The sequence below is a fragment of the Trichomycterus rosablanca genome, chromosome 25 (assembly GCF_030014385.1).
Source record: "Trichomycterus rosablanca isolate fTriRos1 chromosome 25, fTriRos1.hap1, whole genome shotgun sequence".
Classification (NCBI taxonomy): Eukaryota; Metazoa; Chordata; class Actinopteri; order Siluriformes; family Trichomycteridae; genus Trichomycterus; species Trichomycterus rosablanca.
Window position 1 is genome coordinate 16,163,256 of NC_086012.1, and position 25,183 is coordinate 16,188,438.

The following is a 25,183-nucleotide window of genomic DNA, read 5'->3' on the forward strand; positions in this document are numbered from 1 at the left end:
ACTGTGATGCTCTGTGTATTCTGACACCTTTCTATCAGAACCAGCATGAACTTCTTCAGCAGTTTGAGCTACAGTAGCTCGTCTGTTGGATCGGACCACACGGGCCAGCCTTCGCTCCCCACGTGCATCAGTGAGCCTTGGCCGCCCATGATCCTGTCGCCGGTTTACCACTGTTCCTTCCTCTGACCACTTTAGATAGATACTGACCACTGCAGAGAGGGAACACCCCACAAGAGCTGCAGTTTTGTAGATGTTCTGACCCAGTCGTCTAGCCATCACAATTTGGCCCTCGTCAAACACGCTCAAATCCTCACACTCGCCCATTTTTCCTGCTTCTAACATCAACTTTGAGGATAAAATGTTCACTTGCTGCCTAATATATCCCCCCCACTAACAGGTGCCTTCACATCACCTGTCAGTGGTCATAATGTTATGCCTGATCGGTGTATATGACAAATAAAGGCATTCTATTCTTCAACTTATACGCTGCAAGGTGGTTCGTCCTACAGCACGTCCTGGTGCCGTGATCTTTGAGTCGCCCTTCCGCCATTGCTCCGTTGTAGATGCTTTCGATAGGGGACAGGAGTCACCATGTGTGCTCTGACTGGCCTGTAGCTACACAGCCGCACACACAGATGGGTTCATTTTGCTGAGTTTAAACCACAGCAGTCCTTCTGTTCGTCCGTACCAGATGCCACAGCCTTCATGTCTTCTGGCATCAGTAAGTCTCGGACTTGATGCTTCAGAGATTCAACCCAGACATCTGACCAGAGTGATTTGGCTCGTGTCAAAATCACTTGGGTCTTGATGTCTGATCAGATCGGCTGCAATAACTACCATCAGCCCAACATTTAATAAATCCCTGTCCATCACACACACAGCTGTTACCAAACAGGTATTGACATTCCTTTTTTGGAAGGGTTCTAATGTTTTGTCACATCACTGTATAGATATGTAGACACCTGACCACAAGCTTGTTGGACATTTATTTTCTAAGACCATAAGCATTCATCTCTGTGGAGTACTTCCACACCAAACTTGACATGCTAGAAGACTTCCTTAAACTGTTGCATCAACATTTGATGTATTATATATTAAATGTATTAAATAGATGTATTTCATTTATACAGATTCTTAGGTTGTGAGATGGTAAATTCCGCTAGCCCACTTCTGCTGGGATCTGGGGTTTGAATCTCCAGTGGTGCTATCAGCCGATCGGGTGTCTACATACAGACATGGTAGGCTGCATTGCGCCCAGTGGTTCTGGAAGAACCAAACCTGCCACGACCCTGACCAGTATAAAGCCGCAGCAAAACATGAAAATAAAAACAATAAATGAATGATTTTATACACGTTAGCGCCGGGTGTCACTGAATCTCATGAATTCCAGCTTGGTAAAGTGTAGAACGTTTTCCTTAGTCACTGTTCGCAAAGTTTTGCATGTTCTCCCTGTGTCCACATGAATGTTTATTCAGGAATATATCTGGACCGAATGCCAGCCCACTGCAGGGTACCACACTCTTACACATTCAGTCGTTGACTCCCTTACTCAGGTAATCCACCTTCTGCATTCTTAAGGAAAACAGAAAAAAACTAGACTGCCTGCAGAAACCAATTCAGGCACTGGGGAGAACATGCCAAACGTGTTACAGACAGTGATGGTCCTCAGAACCTGTGTTACTGTGTGGCACCCACACTACCAGCTGAATTTGACCAAGCAAAAGTACGTGAACCCAAGGAATTTAACTAGATTTCAGTGATGATTACTTAGAGTTACCGTCCACTTTCAGGTCAGCTTGAATGAAGATTGTCTAGGTCTTCAAATTATAAGGAAATACTCTATATGAGCAAAAGTATTGGGACACCCCTTGTTTTTTTTTAAATAATGTGTTTCAGCCACACCTATTGCAAACAGGTGTAATAAACCTATTATATAAAGAAAACTATATGCTTTTAACTTTGCAGCAACAGTTTAGGGAAGGTTCTTTTCTTTTTCAGCCCTGTGGACAAAGCAAGCTCCATAAAGACATGAAGAAAAGCTCAATTTAAATAAACTCAGCCCTAGTGAACAGCTCTGGAATTAACCGGAACGTCAACTGAGGCTTTCTTGACTGAATTGTGGGCACAAAGTCACACAGTCATACTTCAAAATCTTACAAGAAGCCTTCTCAGAAGAGCGGCTGCTGTTATAGCTGAAAACCTCACATTGGATGTCCAACAAGCTTATTGTTGAGTGTCCAAATATTTTTGGCCATACAGTGTATTTTATAGCAATGTGTAATGTGAATGCCTTGACTCTTTTCAGATCTCTTATTCTGATTTTAATAGCATTATGCATTATTTTCTCATTTATTCATTAGCACACACACACACACACACACAGTATGACCTGTTGAAAAGTACTTACAGTCCTCGGAGTCTGAGCCAGATCTTCTCAATCTGCTCCGGTTGGAGGTACTTCAGCGAAGTGCTTTCAAACTCCTCGATCTCTTTGGTGGGAGACTCCATGGTGCAGTAAATCCGGAGGGGAACCAGAAGGAGAACCAGAGGAGAACCAGAGTCCCCTCTTCAGTGCAGCTGTGGCCAGCGCTGATATCCCACTGGCATCCTTTTTCTCCTGCCTTACCCTTATTACCGTGTCACTCCAAGCTTCTGTTCTGGAGTTCTGGAGAGGAAGGGTGTGAGAGCGTGTGTGTGCAAGTGTGTGTGAGTGTGTGTGAGCGCTCAGCAGTTTGTTTCTATACCGAATCGGACCGCCTCAGAGAGCAGGAAACTAAGAGCACAGCCATATAATCCCTCTCTCTCCCTGTGCTAGAGATTAATGCATCCTCTGATTCGACCATGAGTGAAAGGGGCAGAGCGAGGAAAACAGCAAGAGAGGGAGGAGAGAGAGGGGTGAGAGAGAGAGAGAGAGAGAGAGAGAGAGAGAGAGAGAGAGAGAGAGAGAAATACTTGCAGCATATAGTCTGATTCGATATAGAATATACAAGTGTATATTATGGATGTCACAATATGACAATATAGGGAACCCCTATAGGCAAAGCACGACCGGAACCCCATAGCTCGGCAACTGTTGCACCCTGTTCATAACATGGATTTACAGGTGAGGTCCGCCCTGGGAAAGGGACGTCACGCCTCTCTCAGGGCCCAGAGACTGACACATCAATCATCTGCACCTCCGTGCCCCCTTTGCTGGCCAAAGTGGCAATGCAGGACACCACAATACAATACAACACAGTCAATATAATTGCAGGGAATCCTTCAAAAAAGTCAGTGGATTGAAAAACTTGGAAAACCATCCAGTGGTTGGACTGGAAAACTTTGTAAAATCCAATCTGATACTATATAATCACTTCACCCAATATTATCCTCGATACAGATACTAGCAGATAGCATTCCCAATCACTAAAGCTGAAATGCAGTATACCATCACACCGAAAATGAACTCTCAACAGACCCTGAGATCCAGCTAGAAATGAGATATTGTGATTTTCTTTCTTTCTTTTCATCTCTCTCAGTCTCTGTGTAATAAGAACTCAAGAGTGACTCAAGCTGAAGAAGCATTTCAATTACACAATACAGTGACGGCAGGTGATAATGCCACAGCATCAAAAGAGGACCATCGCTATCCTGCTTTCATCTGTGGAGATGGGCCTGGTGTGTGTGTGTGTGTGTGTGTGTGTGTAATAGCAGGAGGAGGTAAGACTGACCGAAGTGACATTCCCTTTTCTGAGATCTTCAAAGGCCAAGATTGAAAAGCCTTGCTCTTTCACTTTCACCAGCATCCATTCAGTCCATCTAGCTGCACAGAATGGAGGTGTGGACGATAAGAGACAGCGGTGCCAGTGGGAGAAGCGTAAGTCACCGGTCCCTCTTGACCTTCTCATACACTGTTACACCTTCACGCTGCTCTCCCTTCAGTTTGCTTTACATGTAAGATGTCTCTAGACAGGTGAAGATGCACTTTGTGGGGTGAGTGGGTGAGTGGGGAAATGTCACTTTCTGAAATAAAAATAAGGGGGTGAAATTTTCAGCCACCTTTAATTGATCAACCTGTGTATGATCACAGTGGAAGCAGATACAGTGCAGCTGCTATAATACTTTTGTATTTACTCACAATACTCACGTCTGTGCAAATTCTTCATGCAAACATCATTAACAGAAAATAACAGTCGCACAAATCATTCAAATTCTCTGCTACCGGTCGGCTGGGCGCCATCTAGCGGGTACAACTGGCAGTGCCTGCAGCAGTCAAAATTGGCCATCGAGTCTGCCGGATGAGAAAAGGCCGAAATAAGTGGGTGGGGTCTTCAAACGCTGTGTAAGGACCCTGGTTAGCAGGCCGAGGCATCTGTGCAATAGTGGATGAGCCTCCTGTGCGAATCCACCGAAGCACGGGCGAAAAAGATGGAACTGAGGACTGTGCATGCGTCGGAAGGGGCGTGGCGCAGGCGAATATACCCTCCTCAAACACAATCGGGATTCCCAGCAGCATGAGTACTATGATTCTGGGTAGTCATAGCCTAGTGGTCAAGGTACTGGACTAGTAAGTAAAAGGTCACTGGTTCACACCCCACCACTGCCAGGTTGCTGCTGTTTGGCCCTTGAGCAAGGCCCTTAGCCCTCAATTGCTCAGACTGTATACTGTCACAGTACTGTAAGTCGCTTTGGATAAAAGCGTCTGCTAAATGCTGAAAATGTAAACGATTCTCCATCTTAATCAGCCCAGGTTTCACTGCTGACAACCCAAAGTAATCACTTTCCACTGGTGTACCTACCAAAATCACCAGCTTTTGATGTGCATATCATAACTGCAGGATCTGTGGTCCTTTCTAGTGCACATCAGAGTCTACCAAAGCAAATGTCACTGTCCTTTCCCAGCATCAGTGTTGACATAAGAAAGATCTCGCAGGAGGACGTTCAGGTGCTCGTTATAGGTTATAGGAAACAGCTTGGAGTAGATGACTTTTGGACCTGTACACCAGCACACTGGAGCTGAAACGTGGGCTTACAAGGGCCTGGCTCTTACTTACTTACTTGGCAAAACATTGGGCTCAGTCTAATAGAGCTAATCAGGAAAAACCCAAGGCTGTCCAGACTGGGCCAAAAATGGGCTGTGGGTGCCTTTGCCAAAGCCTGCAAAACCTATAGTCAGTCCAGAGCTGGAATCGAAGGACCTGTCCAAGCCAATGGTAATATTTTTAATATGTGTGGTTTTACGGGGTCCAAGAGAGAAGCAGTGAGAGCTAATTAGCAAACTGATTAAAATAATGCTTTAAAACGTAGCTGCTCTCTGTAGCTTGTCTGGAATGTGGCTCATTTGTTACACCCCATAAATGTTCCTAGCAAAACACAGAAGCATGACAGAAGCTCTCCAGCATCACACACATACACATCGTCCATTATTATTTGTACGGGTGACACGTTTTGACATCTCAGTAATTAAAATGTTTGCAGATTATCAAGAGCAGTAAATTAGTGGCATTATTTCAGCCTCGACTCTGCAGCCACCTTTTGCCACCTCATTCATCAGAATGTTAATATTCCAACCAACAATTATAATGAGAACATTCTAACATAATCCTCTTCCCCTCTTTCATTTTAAATAATATAAAGTGACTCACCAAGTTAATTCAGCATTATTACAATTACAATTATAAATTACAATTATAAATTGTCTTTCTGTGTGATCGAAACATCTTGCCTAATCATAATACTTGTCAGCATGTAGCCTGAGTAACTGAGTTTAAAGATTAGCTAATGATTAAAGATACAGCTAACATTTAAAGATACAGCTAACATGCTAAAATGCAGGCTTTACCATGAATAATGCGATTTGATATAGTTTAACTGGCACTACTTATCACCACTGGCATTTTACAGATAGTACCAAAGGTGACGAAATGGTACCAGTGCTAGTAAGAACTGTAAGCTACAGCCGTAGCATTGTTCCGTTAGCTTATATTACTGCTATCAACAACAGCATTATCACATCCATTGAATACATGTCCTTTCTATGGAAATTCCTTTGAGTAATGTAAGCTGATTAGCTACAGTAAAATGAGTGTCAAGGATTTAGAGTTTACGGAACGTCGAGTTATGAGGTACCACTGTACAAGGTTTTAAAAATGTACTAGAAAGGGTTATTCCGCTAGCACACCAGCACCAAGATTCTGAACTCCTCGGTTCAAAACTTGCCATTGCCACCGGTCTGCTGGGCGCCATCTTGCAGTGCCTGCAGCAGACACGGTTCTGCTAGGGTGGGATGACTGGACTATGTGGGTGGGGTCTTCAAACGCTGTGTAAGGACCCTGACTGGGAGATAGAGGCGCCTCTGCAGAGTGTATGGGTGAAAAAGGTTTCCGCTCAGGGCTGCGCACAGGTCGGAGGAGGCGTGAGCAGCAATATACCATCCTAGACTGCAATGAGGGATCCACCAGCAGCGGAAGACAAATTGACTACGATAAATTGGGAGATAAAATAATAATAATAAAAAAAAGATACTAGGTAGCATGTTAAGCAAAATGGCATTAATGGCTGATGAATGGCCATTTGTCACTAGCTATTATGTTAGCCACAATGGCTTCTAAAGTGCTGAGTAAAGATTTGTTAGCAAAATTCCACAACCCACATCAAAATGGAACTCATTCCCCCGGCCATAAAAAATGCAAAATCTCATTTTGATGTGCGCTTTGTCTGAAATTAAATCTGTTCATTCCACACAGCGTTTCATTTTTGAGACCGTGGTGCTTCTCGATGTCGTCAATCACAGGCTGTTGTTTCCATTTCCACACGGGCTGTCCTGTATTTTTTCTTGTATTTGTATTCAAAAGCAGGCTGTAAGAGAAGATTAGCATATGCAGCCATCTGCAGTTGGCATGCTAATAAAAACAGAGGAGAGTTTGAATATTTTTTAATGGTTAGTATAATCAGAGATGGTAAATGTAATCATTCACATGTGGTGGAGTATTAAAATCTGTTAAATTATCTAAACCTGATGTATGAAGTTAGTTTGCAGAAGCAATTCTGTCAAACTGTTCGTCAATGTGGATGAAATACAAACAATTCAGATGATTTCTGACAGTAAAATCACCCAAACATGAATCCAATTCATTTTCTTTCTTTGCTTACTATTGTTTAATCTCATATCTCACTGATAAGACGTTTTATTTATTTTAATGTATGCATGCTAATACATGAATTAAAATCTTGTTTGGGTGGCACAGTGGTTCAGTGGGTAGCACTGTCGCCTCACAGCAACAAGGTCCTGGGTTCGATCCCCAGGTGGAGAGGTCCGGGTCCTTTCTGTGTGGAGTTTGCATGTTCTCCCTGTGTCTGCGTGGGTTTCCTCCAGGTGCTCCGGTTTCCTCCCACAGTCCAAAGGCGTGCAAGTGAGGTGGACTGGAGATACAAAATTGTCCACGACTGTGTTCGATATTAAATCCTGTGAACTGATTAACCTTGTGTAACCAGTAACTCCCGTTTCTGTTGTGAATGTAACCAAAGTGTGTAAAACATGACGTTAAAATCCTAAGAAATATAAATGATCTTTTTTAAAATACTGCACTCTAGCAGGACTGAAACTAACCCAGTCGTCCTGAGCTCTGCACACCTGAAGCTGCATCCGAGTTCACGTATCGACGGGATTGAGATGAATTGGCCCATCATTCGTTATTAGGGACTCGGTGTGCAGTCGGCACACGAGTGTTATTTATGAGCGTGTGCTGATTACCTTTCGTCCTGAGTCGATACTCTCTCTTACTGAGAGTGTACAGAGCATGGCATGAGGAAAGGTCAGAGCGGGGCCATGCAGGGAGACCACATCACGTCCGATCGACAGCTCATAAAATATGGTTTATTATCTGCACCCCTGTATCCCTTCACTGTGCTTTAAATCTGTTTTTCTCCTGTAGGAACTATTCTAACTCACTGAATGTTCAATACTACAATAAAACTGTGGCAGAATCGATTTATTCCGGCTATCCTTTCTTTCCTTCATCCATCATCCTGTATAAACACGTTGATTTAGGTTTTGCTTGGACTGTAAGACTAAGGTCAGCTGGCTTATCGAGGTTCAGTTGTACCTGTTTGGACACTACAAGCCCTATTAGCTAAGAACTCTCCACTATGAGCATGACATTAAGCCCATTCCAAAACTACGGGCATTAACATGGAGTTTTACACTATAAAAGGCTTTCCACATAATTTTTAAATGTATTGGTAAAAATCTGTGTTCACTTCTTACTGGTATCTACGAGGGATCGTCAAAAAGTTTACACACTTCTATATTTTGGTTGTAAACGGTGAGGGTGAGAGGAGGAGTAATCGGTCGTGTCTGAGAGACTGAGAGATGCTTATAGTCCTGATTTAGCTCCATCTGATTTCCACCTTTTTGGACACTCAGAGAAGCTTTAAGGGGAAGAAGATTTTCATGTGATGAGAAGGTAAAAGTAGCGCTGCATCAGTGGCTACAAGCTCAATCAAAAAAAATTTTTCCTGATGGCATTAAAAAGTTGGTACGATGCTGGAAAAAATGCATCGGAAAGTGACTGTAGAGAAGTGATTTGTTTTTAACTTTATAAACAACGCTTGTAGTTTATGTACCTTGGTTCAAGAATGACTGTTTAGAAAGGTGGTCCTGGAACCTCAAGTTGCTTAGAAATTGTATTAAAGTTTTAATTTACTTTCCTTATTTGTGACAGTCTCTCACTTTCCGAGATCTGTGCAGAGCTCCCAACACTTCTAACTGTAATTCTAGTGACTCTGTGTAATCTGTGCAGTCAAACAAGGTCACGGAATAATCACCAAAAGAGAATTAATAAGTTAAATAAACTTGAAATTGTAGAACTTTCCACACCATCTGATCACTAATTTAGTTGTGTATTTTTTCAACAAAGGATTTGTATCATTTTACTGATGTGTTGGATAAAGAATAACACTGGATGGTGTAGCTCACGTTCCCTCCATTGGGAATAGTCAGAATTATTCTCGTTCTGCAATAACGTCAGAAGCTCGAAATTCCTGTCACGGAATTACCATTTTAATAAATGAGTTATATTACAGCACGGGCACAATGTAATTAATATTATCAGCTACTGTGAGTTGTGACTTTGAAGAATGGGCGTTTAGTTATGCATGGCGTTCCCTTAAGTAACAGTCCACTAGCGATCCCATTACAAGCAGAATAAAATGGTATGGAATGGAATGGCCTGGATCTTTGTATATGATCTCATCAGATGAGAAGTAAAGTAGATGAGAGGGTTCCGTGCCAAAATCATTACAGTGCCGAGGCTTATCGTCTCTGGAGGAGGTATACTATTAATCATGACCACTGTGTGAGTGGGAACAGTAGATCTAAAGTAGATAATAAATAAGGAACGACTGGAACCAGTTAAAAATTATGGTATTTAAACTGTACAACCAAATATAATGGTTTTATTATACTGCTCACTGAATTAAACATTAAATTTAAACAGTTCTATACGTAAATTATTTTGGTTTGGTTATGCACTTGCTAAAATATGTATTTAAACAGACAAACATGTAAAAGTATTGCTGTACTGTTGTTAGACATTATTCATTATAAATAATGGAGGGAAATGTTAAAAATCATGACCACATCAACAGCGTCTCCAGGATCAAGCTCATCTATAATGTACTCATGGATGTTCAATCATAAATCCTTCAGAAGCAGCTCTAAGAACGAATATTGCAGCCCAGCGTCACAAATTATTAAACCACCAGAGCGGACAGACTCATTTAGCTGGAGTGATACATCCAACTAAACTGAAGTTCTGAAGTATCTATTTACTAAACGATAACAGCAGTGCACAGGCACGTGAATCTGTTCCTGGAGAGAGCAGGTCATGAGGAGAACTGAACGCACAACGCATGGCAATGAGCTAATGCATTAATCTATCGTATGGTTCATCCCAAGCATGGCATCCAGTTAAGCAGATAATAAAGCACCCTGTATGGGTGTGTTCAGTAGCAGTGTAACATACTAATGAGTTTGCTGTGAGATCAACATGTGATGACAAGCCTCGTTTCTGTTTACAGACGTTTATCACAAAGTGCCACATGAGCTACTCTCACTGCTTTAACTGCTATAACATAACGAGCACAAATAGAGCACAGCTATTACTAATGACTGAGACTGAATCACAGAGTCGCATGGGCTGCCATGCCACACTTTCATTTCAATCATTTCAATGTGTTTGGATCAAAATGAGCCATTTTTGTAACTACAGGAGAAATGTTTATGCTTGGACCAGAGAATGCAGCCTAAAAAGAATGCCAGTCACAGTGGGGTATCACACCCTCTTCTATTCCACTTATTAGCATGTTTTTTAGAAGTGGAAAAACAGAGTACCCACATGAAACACACAGACACATTAATGCCTTCACACAAAAGTGACTGACAAATTTGACTAATAGATTAAAACATAAAACAGCAACCTAGATTATTTATTTGGTGGTGTAATAAGTCATAGCGATATTGCCTTTAGCCTCAAAGCCTATAGTAATGTAAAGCATGCTTGACAGAGGACTAGGACTTCTATATTTCAGCAGCTTCTAAGATATGGCAGTTCTTGGATTACTTGTAACCATTCAGACACATTTTCACTCAGTAAAGGTTATAGATTTTCCAGACCTTGGAATTTCCAGAATTGAACAGTGAAATGTATCTATCCAAACATCCAAACAATGCATCTGTGATGAACTAATGCTAAGTAAAAGTGTCTCCTGAGTTCTGTTAGGTCCACATATCAAGCTGTTTTTGGAAATAATAGATGTTTTTAAAAGGCATTCGAAGAGAAAAAAACATTCTGCATCAAAATTTGAAACTAGTACACTTTCTTAAGCAGTGCAGTGTGATTTTTATACACTAAGCCATGAGTCAGGGAGTATGATTCATCTACACATCGTTGTCACTAAAATCAATGGCAACTGTGCTTTTCTTTGACAGATCCCATGTATGCCGACGTGCAGCAGCCTTATAATCAGATAAAATTCACCTAACATTTGATATTTTAATTTAATACACTAAAAAAGAACAACTCAATATTGACCAGTGCACCTTTAAACTAGCATTTACCTTTCCTGCACATGAGACTTACTACCCAACCCCCAATCCACAGAGAGGGCACCCGGCTGTGTTTCTGTGATGTGTGATAAACAGATTCTCTATCTATCCCTCCCTGAGATTGTTTATTTTCCATTTCTCTAAAGAACACATCACGGCAGCGGTGGCATTTAACCCAATCGGTTTGTGCACTTTAAATGTGAACTGGTTCATGTGATGAACAGCTCAATATGGAAGTAATGACCTCGATGCTTACTCTGTGTAACCCGCTAAATCTATTGTCCCTGCACGAACCCCTTTGTTTAGTGTGGGTGTGACGTGTGTTTAAATGCAGCCTGACAAACAGCGCTGGAATACAAGAGAAGCCGATGACGTCAGTGGGTAACATGCATGAATGGAGAGGGGTAATCAGACCCATTAGAAGTCACATAGCATCCGGGATGTTTTTATTTGTATTCAGGACACCTTTTAACTGTTTATAACTGTTGGAATTAACCCTGCTGACAGTTCTGACAGAGCTGACATGTTTACATATCACTGCAACTTTATACTACATCTGGTTTCAAATCATGATGTCCATTGAGGCATGTAGATGTATATAAATACTACTAATAAATAGTGGGTTCAGATATTTTAGTCATACTTATTGCCATGATGTGCATCATTATAAAGAAAGTAAAATGGATCATTCTGAGAAGCTCAATGACTTTCTGCAAGGCAATATAATAGACAGAGCTGATAGAGCTTGAACTGGAATTGGAACTGGAATTGTAAATGAAACGGAACTGGAGTTCTCAACTTTCCTGGCCTGCACCAAGACCTAACTTTAAGCCCATCCAACAGATTCGGAATAGACTAAACACTGACTGTGAGCCAGGCCTCAACGCCCAACATCAGTGCCCAACTTCACTAATGACCTAGATAAAATTTCCTTAATCCTGTTTCAAAACCTAGTGAGAAGCCTTTTTAAATGCTAAGTCAGCTAGCAGCAATCCATGATTTCAATATGCATGTATCTTTGAGTTATTTAGGTGTCCATATACATATCCATAAGTGTTAGACCCAAAATCTGGCATTCACAGAGAGTCAGGGCTCTCCACCACCCTTGTGGTGACTGTTTGTCAGAAGCAGTAAAGAAAGCTCTATTATGATTAGCGCAGGGAAAGAAAATATAAGAGGACTGAACCTGATGGCAGCTTTCTCTGAAGCGTCCGGGTTGTCTGTAGGAAGAAACTCTTCAGCCAGTATCTCCTCCAGGCGGCGAGGGTCGTCTGGAATGCTCCATGGACCTTTGGACTGTTCGTTGACCTCCGTCCCAGCTGAAACTGGATTCCACAACGAATTCTGGGACTTGGACCCTTTCAGTAAAAACAGAAAAGTTTTAAATGACCAGGTTCTCAAATGCCCAGATTAAAGATAATTCAATAATATGGACGAACTAAAATGAATAACATATTTGAAGTCTGGATCTGCAGTTTTAGATGTATCTAAGTAAGGGAATCTTATACATATCAGTTTTGCATCATCTACTGTAATCACAGGTGTCAGTGTCCACAGTCTGACAAAAACCCACTAAAGGCACCTCATATACAGTATGTACTATACAAAAGTGTTGGGACACACCTCTCAAACATTGAATTCAGGTGTTTAATTCAGTCTCATTGCCAAATGTGTATAAAATCAAACACATAATCATGTAGTCTGCCTTTAAAAACATTTGTGAAAGGGGTCACACAGACCCCCAGTTTTACACAAGAAGTTATTCAGGCCAAATTGTGTAATTAAAAACGATTCTGAGGTGTGTAATGAGTGAGCTAATCTAGATGCTAAAAGCTTCCTCGTATGTTAGCTACAGTTACATCATCTACTTTATATCAAACGATAGAAGCAAATTCAGACACCAAGCACGTCCTGACTGATTCACATGTGAGGTTAAGGGAACATTTTTGGCCTTAAAAATAGTTTTAAATCCTATATTTTAAATTTTCATGCAATACTTTTATACGTTTTAATACATGTTTGGATTAAACAAGGAACTATTGGCATCTAGTGGACAAAATCTGTCAGCACAGTTAATATAATCTTTACAGTGTCTGTAAATTCTTGATTTACAGACTTTAAACAGTAAATTCTAGTTGATATAAAATCAAAAGTTTAAACACAACTGCTGGGATTGATGTATAACAAGCACCCACAGTCACATTATGCAATACGCATGTGTTCCTCCAGCACTTGTGCAGCCACAATGTAGAGAAACCTCTATAATCAGTGACCTCTGATCTCTGTGTGATCTTTTTAGCTTTAACAACAGCCACTCTTCTGAGATGGCTTTTTTTTTTACAAGAATTTAAAGTATGTGGGAATTTGTGCCCATTCAGTCAAAAGAGCATTTGTATCGTTGGTTAAAAAGCCTTAATTAATGTTCCAGTTAATTCCAAAGCTATTCAGTGGGTCTGAGGTCAGTTTCTTCAAACCGAGCTTTTCTTCACGTCTTTGTAAAGCTTGCTTTGTGCACAAGGGCCCAGTCATACTGGGACCTTCCCTAAACTGTTGCTGCAAAGTTGGAAGCATATCATTTCCTTTCTATATTTTTTTAAACCTGTTAGCAACTGTTGTGGCTTAAATACATTAATTCAGAAATTAAAAAGAGTGTCCCAATACTTTCGTCCATATCTAGTACATAGAAATAAGTGGAACTGTTGTATTTTACCCGAGGTATAATGTTTTTTGTCTGTATAAATGGTGTTGCTGCTTTTTCCTGATTCTCTCTTGGCAGAACACTTACGTGCAAATGTCGCCTGTGGCCTGCTGTCGCTTTCCCCATCTTCATTAGCCACTACAGACCGAAAGAAAGAACGAGAGACAAGAGAAAGGAAATAAAAGACATTAAAAGCCTAGCATGTGTACAGAGATTCTGGCTCTGTGTGTGTGTGTGTGTGTGTGTGTGTGTGTGTGTGTGTGTAAGCGTATTTCAGCATCTGTGTTTCCTCTGACAGTAAAATGAAGCTCAACGCCTTCAAATGGACACGATTTCTAAGAGTAAGTCATTAAAATGCTGCACACTTTGAAACTGACCCGCTTCCAGCCCATCACGCACACATACACACACGCACACACACACAAACACACACATTAAAAAACTCTCTTTTTCTCTCTCACACACAAAACACAGACATAAAACACATTTTTTTCACACATACACACACATAAAAACACATTCTCTCTCACACACACACACGCACACAAACTTATTTGGTCTCTCACACATAAAACACATTTTCTCTCTCTCTCTCTCTCTCTCTCACACACACACACACATAAAAACACATTCTCTCACATACACACACACATAAAACACATTTTCTCTCTCTCTCACACACACACACACACAAACACATTCTCTCACATACACACACATAAAACACATTTTCTCTCTCACACACAAACACACACACACAAACACATTCTCTCACATACACACACATAAAACACATTTTCTCTCTCTCTCACATACACACACACATAAAAACACATTCTCTCTCTCTCACATACACACACACAAACACATTTTCTCTCTCTTACACACACACAAACACATTTTCTCTCTCTTACACACACACGTACACACACACAAACACATCTTACACACACACACACAAACGTATTTTCTCACATACATACACACACATTAAAACACATTTGTTCTCTCTCTTACACACACACATAAATCCGCACCCATCCAACCCCCTGACTGCCCTGGGCTCTGTTCCACTAACGTACCAACAGCTGTGACAGTTGTGAGGAAAAGTAATAACAGTGAGGAGCAAGATGTTCAAAAAATATAGCATCTAATGTTATTCTATAAAAAACAGCCTCTAAATGCTGACTCCATCAGAACAAGCACAATTGTACTGATTTCTAACACAGAGATGCCTGCAACTGACCAGAACCAGTACAGAGAAGTGGAGGAAGTGGACTGATCGTGGTGGATTGTGAGATAATGAAAAGCATGGATATAAAGCTTGAGTGTAAGGTACATTTCTGACCCTGATGAAGCAGGTAAATAGGTGGGAGACAGAGTTTGGCACGCTCCGCTAACCCCTGCAGACCACGTCGCATCTCGTTGTCATGGTGACAGTCAGCTTTTTCAAAATGCCATCTTGTGTAACAAAAGAAGTGTGAACCAAGGTCCTAACAAGACGATCACACCAAGGTCTGACGGACTTTCATTTCAGAACATCATAGAGAAAGTATTACTAGAATATAAGTTATTGAATTTACCATACATGGGAAAATAAACCTAGAATCCCTAAAGCATGATGCTGCTTATGATATTTCACATACTACTTACTTTTGGTGAAACAAAGAGGCCATAGCAGGCCATACATTTCTATACATTTTACTTTACAGTGACCTCTGCCTTGCCGCTCTGACACAAAGGCCTGATTTATTAAGTGCTGCAGAGATGGTTGTCCATCCAACTGTGCAGTGATAGCTCAGTGGTTAAGGTACTGGACTGGTGATCAAAAGGTTGCCAGTTCAAGTCCCACCACCACCAAGTTGCCATTGTTGGGCCCCTGAGCAAGGCCCTTAACCCTCAATTGCTCAAAAAAAATTTGTTCAGTCATAATTGGATAAAAGCACTGCTAAATGCCGAAAATGTAAAACTGGTTCTCTCATCTCTGCCCAGGACTTTTGGAGCTCTTAATTTCTTACCTCCTTGATCAAGGTCTTTCCTGCCCAGATGCCCAATTTGGCCAGAGCACTAACTTCAAGCTTCTTTCATTTAAAAATGAACACCATGAGTAGATTTTTGTCCTGACACTGCAGTGTAAAGTGTAGTCTCTTACAGACCCAGGTGTGTGTCTTTCCAAACTACACTATATGGTCAAAAGTATCTGGACACCTGACCGTGAGCTTGTTGGACATTTCAAAAACAAATGGGGCGCCCAGGTGATGCATCTAGCGGGCATAATTGGGGTCTATGTGGGTGGGGTCTTCAAATGCTGTGCAAGGACCCTGATTAGCAGATAGAGGCGCCTGTGCAGAATGCATGGGTGAAAAAGAAGGGGTCCACTGTGTACGGGTCAGAGGAGGAGGTGCGAGCAGCAATATACCCTCCTCGAATGCAGTCAGGGATCCCCCAGCAGCGGAAGACAAATTGACTACACTAAATCATTCAAACAGAGTGACCTCTGTGTGAGGTTTTCAGCTTTAACAACAGACACTCTTCTGAGAAGGCTTCTTACAAGAAGGAGTATAGCTGGGGGAATTTGTGCCCATTCAACAGTTTAGTGGGGCTGAGGTCAGGGCTCTGTGCAGGACAACGAGTTTACACCGAGCATTTTTTCATGTCTTTAGAGAGCTGCTTTGTGTACAGGGACACAATCATGCTGGAACTGAAAAGGGCCTTCCCTAAACTGTTACTGCAAATTTGGAAGCATATAGTTACCTTTATATAATTGAATTATTACACCTGTTAGCAATTGTTGTGGCTGAAACATGAATTCAAACATCAGAAGTGGTGTCCTAATACATTTGTCCATATGGTGTACGTCAAATAGCAACAGGTGATATTATAGTTTTTGATTTGTAATTAATAAAAATGGAAATTATAATTATTTAAAAGCAAATCCACAACACAGCAAAGTGCAAAAAGTCAAGGGGTCTGAATATTTTGAATCTACTGTATGAGTCTGTGTGTGTGTGTGTGTGTGTGTGTGTGTGTGTGTGTAAAAGTTAGCATAGTTAAAATATTCGGTTAATATTGATACCTCTCTCGCCACCAACTCTTCCACACCCACCAAGTGTAAAACCACAGTTTTACTCTCTCGCTCTCACTGTACCACTTCATTACTCTCACTCTCTGTAGCTCTTACCTATAGTGAAGCTGTATCCATCGATGCTGAACGTGGCACTCCTGCCTTTCTTAAGTCCCTGTTTCCTGGTGCTCGGATCTGTCATTCCCTTCTCCCACCTCTATGCCCTTCCTCAGTCTGTCTGAAACTGATCTCCTCTGAAAGCGCGCTTGATTTCACACTTATTTTCAGTCCTACGGTCCTGTTAGACAGGAGAGAGGAGTCTGAGCCGAACACACAGCGTGAAGACCTCGGGGTGAAGTTGTGATGAAGCTGAGCCATTCGCTTTCGCTAGTTTGCTTTCTTTCTTTCCTCCTCGTCTTTCTCGTCCTCCTCCTCCTCCTCCTCGGGGCTGACCTTCCCTCACACCACCACATTATTCTCTCTCCCTCTCTCTGTTTTAAAACTGTTTCAGACCTTTAGTTGCACTTTGCTGATTTGTGCCCATTTCCCAACTAATGATGGTGTCATTTTCATTTTCAATAAAATATATCTGCTGTTTGAGTCGGTCATCTTCTAGACCTTCATCAGTGGTCACAGGACGCTGCCCACAGGGCGCTGTTGGCTGGATATTTTTGGTTGGTGGACTATTCTCAGTCCAGCAGTGACAGTGAGGTGTTTAAAAACTCCAGCAGCGCTGCTGTGTCTGATCCACTCATACCAGCACAACACACACTAACACACCACCACCATGTCAGTGTCACTGCAGTGCTGAGAATGATCCACCATCCAAATAATACCTGCTCTGTGGTGGTCCTGTGGGGGTCCCGACCATTGAAGAACAGCATGAAAAGGGGTAACAAAGCATGCAGAGAAACACATAGACTACAGTCAGTAATTGTAGAACTACAAAGTGCTTCTATATGGTAAGTGAAGCCAATAAAATGGACAGTGAGTGTAGAATCAAGGAGGTGGTTTTAATGTTATGGCTGATCGGTGTTTGTATTAAGTTTGAGTCTGATTTAATGTCCCGCCGTTGTGTGGTGTTACACCGTCATCGTTGGTCTGACTGCTTGGGGTACAAAAGACCCTCAGCTGGTCTGTTGAGCAGATTAACTAACCTTTTTTGGGGGGGGGGATACATGAAGTACACCCACATGGTCGTCACAAACACAGATGAGGAAGGGAGTGTTAAACCCAGGTTCTCAAGACACTGACGTTGTTTAGCATTTAAACGTTTAGTTGTGCCACTGTGCCACCCACTTTCAATCTAGCATTGTGTGCTTTGTGTTGGGAGGGGAGGCAAAGAGAGAGTGACCAAAATGTTGATGCTATGAGACTTTTCTATTTCAGGGCAGCTGGACTAGTAATCAAAAGGTTGCTGGTTCAAACCCCACCACTGCCAGGTTGTTACTGTTGTGTCCTCGAGCAAGGTTTAACCCTCAATTGCTTAGACAAAATACTGTCACAGTACTGTAAGTCGCTTTGGATAAAAGCATCTGCTAAATGCCAAAAATGTAAGTGTGATGACTCTATAATAGATGAATCACCCCACCAACCTTTGGACACTTTGGAATCCCCCTCACCCCTCTTTCTACTCGTTCTACACCTGCAGGAACATTAAATCCGTGTGACACTGTGTTGACTCTGTTAGCAAACACTAGAGGATAAACAAGCTCATTAGCGCGTTCTCCGTCACAGGCTCGAGCGGAAAGAAGGAAAGTGGCCACGACTACGCCGTTCCTCCCGGCAGTTTCTGTGGAGACACGGCCCGGTAATTACAGTAGTGCGAGCGGCCGGGGGGATCGAGTATTCCCCACATACGGCCTCATTAGAGAGACATTTAGGGTAATGTGAAAGCTGTTTCTAACCTACAGGAAATACACTGGCTTTCTGACGAGTCGCAGGCGTCTGGATCCCTTCAAATTAGCAAGGTTGTTTAAGGTTAGAAAAGTCAGACACGGAATGTTTGAAACGTAAATTAGCTGTCAGTTGCGTCACCCTCGGGTCCAATTAAGCGATCCGAAATTAGATTCAGTGCTTTACAGACAATATGACTTTTTATCTGCAGGAGACCCTCTTAAGGGGGAATTAATTTCAAATTGAAAGGAAACTATCTAAGCTAGGGGAGCTAAATGTGAAACACTGTCGCCTCACAGCAAGAAGGTCCTGGGTTCGATTCCCAGGTGGAGAGCTCAAAGACATGCAAGTGTGGTGAACTAGAGAAACATGAAATATGATATTGAACATAAACTGATGAAACATGGGTAACCTGTCATGAACCAAGTGTAAAACCTTAAAATGACCCTAAAATCTTCCAACCCTGTTGGAAAGCCATGTACTCAGTGGATTGACCAACAGCATACATAGTCAATCCAAAACAATAAAAGCGCTATTATGCACCATTAAATTATCATTTTTATCAGACCAATTATCAGTTGATTTGCCAAGGTCTTTAGTAAAAAAGTGATTTAGGCTGAGCACTTGCCGTGCTGCAGCTTGGATAAACATGATTTGGCTCCAAAAGACGCTGGTCAGGTAACTAACATGAGGCACTAAGAACTCTACCATTCTCTAACACACTTTATATATTTAATGGAAAAAATAAGTGTTGTAGTGTATTGTAGAGCAGCGGTAAATTACACTAGTTCACTACTGCTGGGATCCAGGGTTCGAATATGCAGCAGTGCTATCGACCAGTTGGGAGTCCACATACAGGCATGATAGGCCAGGTCTGCGTGGGAGATAGCCGAGGCCCCTCAATGGTTTTAGCTTATTGTCTGGGGTATTTGCCGTATTGGTACTGCATTGTGCCCAGTGAATCCAGGGAAACCAGACCCACTACACACAGACTAGAACAAAGCAGTGGTAAAACAGTGGCATTGTACTCCATATCAAATGATTTGCCTATATAAGCTAATAAGCAATAAAAATTTTGTTATAGATAGAGTACATTTGATTTTGAGTGCCCTGTCCCTTGAAAGTAATTTTCTCTTCCTGTAGGAACCTTGCCAAATTCTGCCCCAGTATAATTTAGAATTCCTTTATAAAGCAAGGCTGTGCATTTACATCCCTCCAACTCTGGTTTCTCTGGTTTCTAAAGCACCAAGGACATAATAAGTTCCATTTACATGCATAATATGATGGGACATGAATGAGGAGCCTGGCTTTAAAATAGAATAGAATATATTAAAACTTTAATGCACCTAACAATCAGTCTCAGGAAGTCTTTTTCAATCCAGTCTCTCCCGGTGGGATTTTTAATATGAATAAATGATTTGCACGTCTCTGTGTTGAACTGCACATACGCTCTAGGACATCCATCATAAAGCCATGATGGTATAACACTGGCATGTCCAAAATCTGCACACAAGCATTTAGACAGAACCACCGTCGAATGGGAAGTAATCATGCTCAGTGTGTTTGGAATAAAAACTATGGTGGATCTTCCTGCAGTTCCTCCTGGTGCTGTCTATTCTGCTGTTAAATGATTCTGTCCTGCTGGAACAGGAAAGAGCCTTCCCTAAACTATTGTTGCAACGTTAAAAGCATATAATTTCCTTTTATATCTTTGATTTATTTCACCTGTTAGCTATTGTTGTGGCTGAAATGGGGTGTCCTAATACAGTACTTTAGTCCATAATGGGTCTGTTAGAAAACCTAGTGAGCTGCCTTGCTGCCTACTGCCTACCTGGGCAGCTGCCTCAGTAGAGAGGATTCTAATAAGACATCGACTTATAAGGCAGATTATTTAGATACACTACTTACTAAGCTAACACAGTTATCCTCAGACCATTCAAACCAATGGGCTGAGGTGGCACAACCCGCTAGCATGCCAGCATCTCCCTCCATGTACCGAAAACAGGTAAATTGTCCCTGACGGGCCCGAATTAGCACATAAATGACACGTGTGCACCTTTATACGAAGTAAAAATCAATCAGAGTTTATTTACATTTGACGAGAACTCTGTTGGTTGCTCCGCATTTTATTCGTCCGCCATGTTTGTCATTTTTTTGCTAGGAAAAGTCGTGCCGCACTGAATGCTGGGATTGCTTCAGTGCTGGGAAGGATCAGACGCTAAGGATCGTTATTCAGTCAGATTATCACTCAGAATTATGGCACCTCATTAGGCAGCATTTTAATGGAATGCAAGAATTTAGACATGCCCTCTTCTCTGACATAAAATGCGTCTGTGTAGAGAGATTACAAGTGTTAGTGAATCTCTGTAGTCATTTTCTTGAATCATTTTTATTACTGGAATATCTGTAATAATACAAGAACATTTTAGAACTACTATGTTTGCTCGTTTACTCGGGGTACTTTGTTTCCCTCCACCCTTCGAAAGGTGTATTGGCTGCCATATATTACACTTAAGTTTGACCCACAGAGTGTGTTTTGTTTTGGTTAGCTTGTTCGACTTCCTTTTCTTGCCTCGCAGCACCGGTTGGTGTCTCCCTTACCCATGATTCCCTGGAGACAACAGGTGAGAGTCGCAGTGAGAGAACACACGCGTGAAGGAGTCGAGAGAAGCCCAGCAGGGGTCGTTGCTGGCTCATGGCCATGGTAACAGTGGAACATGGGGCCTATTTCCAGCCCCCCTGAGAGACCTGCACTTCCTTTAGAAAGCGAGCGGGGAGGGAAGTGTAACGGCAGGAGTGATTCAGAGTGCACGCGGGACGCGAGGAGAGAGGAGGGGATGGAAAAAAAGGTGAAAAACACATGGAAAAAACGCTCATGATGAACGAGGTGAGGACGGGGTGATTATCTGGGCAGAGAAGCACCACTACACTTTACCCAAAGTTTAAATTAGAAAAGATGCACTTTATGGTTGTCAGAAGATATTAAGTTACAGTCAGGGGTCAAAGTCTGAGGCCACCAGTGAACGTGTTTCTATTTTGCATTTTTATTAAATGTATTATAATGTAATTACACATCAGTTCATCAGAATTACTTACTCACTCACTCACTCGCTCACTTTCTTAACCGCTTATCCAATTAGGGTTGCGGGGGGATGCTGGAGCCTATCGCAGCTTTTCTGTCAGAAAACCGAAGCTCCCAGAGGGAAACCCACACAGACACGGGGAGAACATGCACACTCCACACAGAAAGGACCCGGACCACCCCGCCTGGGGATCGAACCCAGGACCTCCTTGCTGTGAGGCGACAGTGCTACCCACCGAGCCATTTATCAGAATTACAAAAATTACCATTTGGCAGAACTGAAAAGCAATATTGATCAAGTCAATTCTTCATTTACTGTCTGTTTTGCCTCCGCTTTATCCTGGTCAGGATCGCAGTGGGTGCAATTCACTGGCCAAAAGGTAGAAAACAGTCAGTCACAGGACAGGACACATACACTTAGAGGAATATTTTGTGTCTCCAATTAACCTGACTGCACGTCTGTGGACTGTGAGAGGAAACCGGAGCACCCAGAGGAAACCCACACAGACACGGGGAGAACATGCAAACTCCACACAGAAATTACCCAGATCGCTTCACCTGGGAATCAAACCCAGGACCTTCTTGCTGTCAGGCGACAGTGCTACCCACTGATTTTGAAATACAAAATCACTGTATTAAATCTAAAAACGTCTGGCCTACAGTGAACTGTAAATACAAACATAAGAAAGGTATATTAACAGAATGATTATTATTTAATTATCAGACCTTCTTACTTCTCCCTTCAACTTAAAACAAATCATTTACATTTTACTGTGTGCTCGTACCACGTTTTTACTCTCCTGCAGTGTGAATGTAAAGCTGACAGGTTGAAAGTTAAAATACTTGATTGGATTTCGAAGCTTCTTTGATGCACCAGAGCTGATCAGGCTGTGATCAGTGCGCTGTTATTCTAACATCAAAGAGCTTTTTCCTCTATAACTTTACAGATGTTCAGTGTTCATGCGCTTCAAAGCACTGGGTCCCTTTTTTCCATTCCGTTTTCTATTTATTGAACCACAACGAGCCTCTGTGAAGCTTTTTTTCCCCTCTAACGTATTCCAACAAGTGTCTGTACTCTTCTATATTTAGGCAGATGGTAGCTGCTAAATGCTAACCAGACTGTCAGTCCTGTTTCTTTCCTGTAAAATGACTGTGATAATAATAATAATAATAATAAAACAACAGCAATAATAATAATAATAATAATAATATGACCGCAACAACAACAGCAACAATAATAATAATATAACCCCAACAACAATAATAATAATATAACCGCAACAACAATATCATTATAACGCCAATAATAATAATAATATAACCCCAACAACAACAACAACAATAATAATAATAATAATGAAACAACAGCAATAATAATAATAATAATATAACCGCAACAACAACAACAATAATCAAAATAAAACAACAACAGCAATAATAATAATAATAATTACAATAATAATAATATTACCATAACAATAATAATAATAAAGTATAACCCCAACAACAACAATAATAATAATAATAAAAATAATAATAATAATATAGCCCCAACCACAACAACAACAATAATAATAATAATAATAATATAACCCCAATAATAATAATAATAATAATAACAATTAAAAAAATCATAATAATAATATAACCCCAATAATAATAATAATAATAATAATAATAATAATATAACCCCAACAACAACAACAACAATAATAATAATAATAATGAAACAACAGCAATAATAATAATAATAATATAACCGCAACAACAACAACAATAATCAAAATAAAACAACAACAGCAATAATAATAATAATAATTACAATAATAATAATATTACCATAACAATAATAATAATAAAGTATAACCCCAACAACAACAATAATAATAATAATAAAAATAATAATAATAATATAGCCCCAACCACAACAACAACAATAATAATAATAATAATAATATAACCCCAATAATAATAATAATAATAATAACAATTTAAAAAATCATAATAATAATATAACCCCAATAATAATAATAATAATAATAATATAACCCCAACAGCAATAATAATAATAATAAACAACAACAATAATAATAATGATGATAATAAAATAAAATGTCTTACACTTTGAAATGAATGTTTCCTATGTTTAATAGAGTATCAATATGAGGTGAGGTCAAATTCCATTATTCCATATGAAGGTCAACGCTCATAAATCAGTCAGTGGCTGTACCAGTACCACAATTACCAGTACCACCACCACCATTACCAGTACCACCAGTACCACCACCACCACCAGTACAAGTACCACCACCACCACCAGTACCAGTACAACCACCACCACTACCACCACCACCACTATTACCAGTACCACCACCACCATAACCACAGCCACATAAGTACACACTCCCACTGTGCAACCAGTTACTGGAATCCTTTTAACCCCAACATCCCACCCACAGTGGGTTACTGTCTGTCTCGTGCTGCCCGTGCTGCCCATCTCCACTTTATATATGGTCACCATGCAATATTGAACTTTCTCCTCCACCAGTCAAAGTCAAATGATAATGAAGTTACTGTGTGTGGATTTCTGAGCCAGAAGATCTCACTTAGAAAATCATAAAATAACTTCTGGATAAACAAATATGCGCTCCGAACATTCAGCCACAGAAAAGAAAACAGTCGCAGAACTCAGAAACCTAAAATTGTTCTGTGGAAGCTTCTAATTTCTGAACTATAAAGATGATGGAAGTGACTCCGGACTCACCGCTCTCTGTGGTGCTCTGAGTTTGCGGCTCCGGCGCTCCGTCCTGCGCGGGCTTCGCCTCGGGCAGCGCGGCTTTAGCGCGCGCCTTCCCGCGCCGGCCCGGAAAAACCCCGCGGACGCTCGTGCGCACGGCATGACCCGAGTCCGCGTCCGTGCCCGGCTCGCGCTGCGGCGCAGATCCCACCTTGACCAGCGTGTTGCGGGTCCTGCTGAGGGCGGACGTGACCGAGCCCATTATCTCCAACAACCGGTGCGCGCGACTAAACCGGCTGCACAAACACACCTGCCGCATCCATCATCAAGTGCACGTGAATTCGTGAATTATTAAAGCGACAAAGAGATAACATGTGTGTTTGCACTAAATCAGATGTAAATGAATCTGGGTTTGTTCCATCACACATCATCCATGGTGCATCTTCATGCTTCTGAAGCAGAGCGACCTTCACTGCTCCGGTGTGTAGCCCTCTGGAACACGTCACGAGAAGTTTGCTCGCCCCATGTGTGAAGAAACCACGTAAACAAAGAGTCTCTCTGGAAATTCATACAACACACACTTCCGTTCCACATCTGAAAAGGGATGGGTCTCTCAATAC

The 25,183-nt window shown here is 41.4% G+C and overlaps 1 protein-coding gene across 1 annotated transcript in view; it reads right to left on the reverse strand.

Annotated features, from left to right (window-relative positions):
- The window catches only part of pde1cb (phosphodiesterase 1C, calmodulin-dependent b), a 62,426-nt gene extending 37,601 nt beyond the window's left edge, over positions 1 to 24,825 (reverse strand). Inside the window, exons 1-3 of the mRNA XM_062987278.1 lie at positions 24,591 to 24,825; positions 13,872 to 13,922; positions 12,273 to 12,444 (exon numbers count right to left, since the gene is read on the reverse strand). Of these exons, the coding sequence (XP_062843348.1) occupies positions 12,273 to 12,444; positions 13,872 to 13,922; positions 24,591 to 24,825 (458 nt within the window). The remainder of the gene's footprint in view (positions 1 to 12,272; positions 12,445 to 13,871; positions 13,923 to 24,590) is intronic.
- Positions 24,826 to 25,183: the final 358 nt, after the last annotated feature.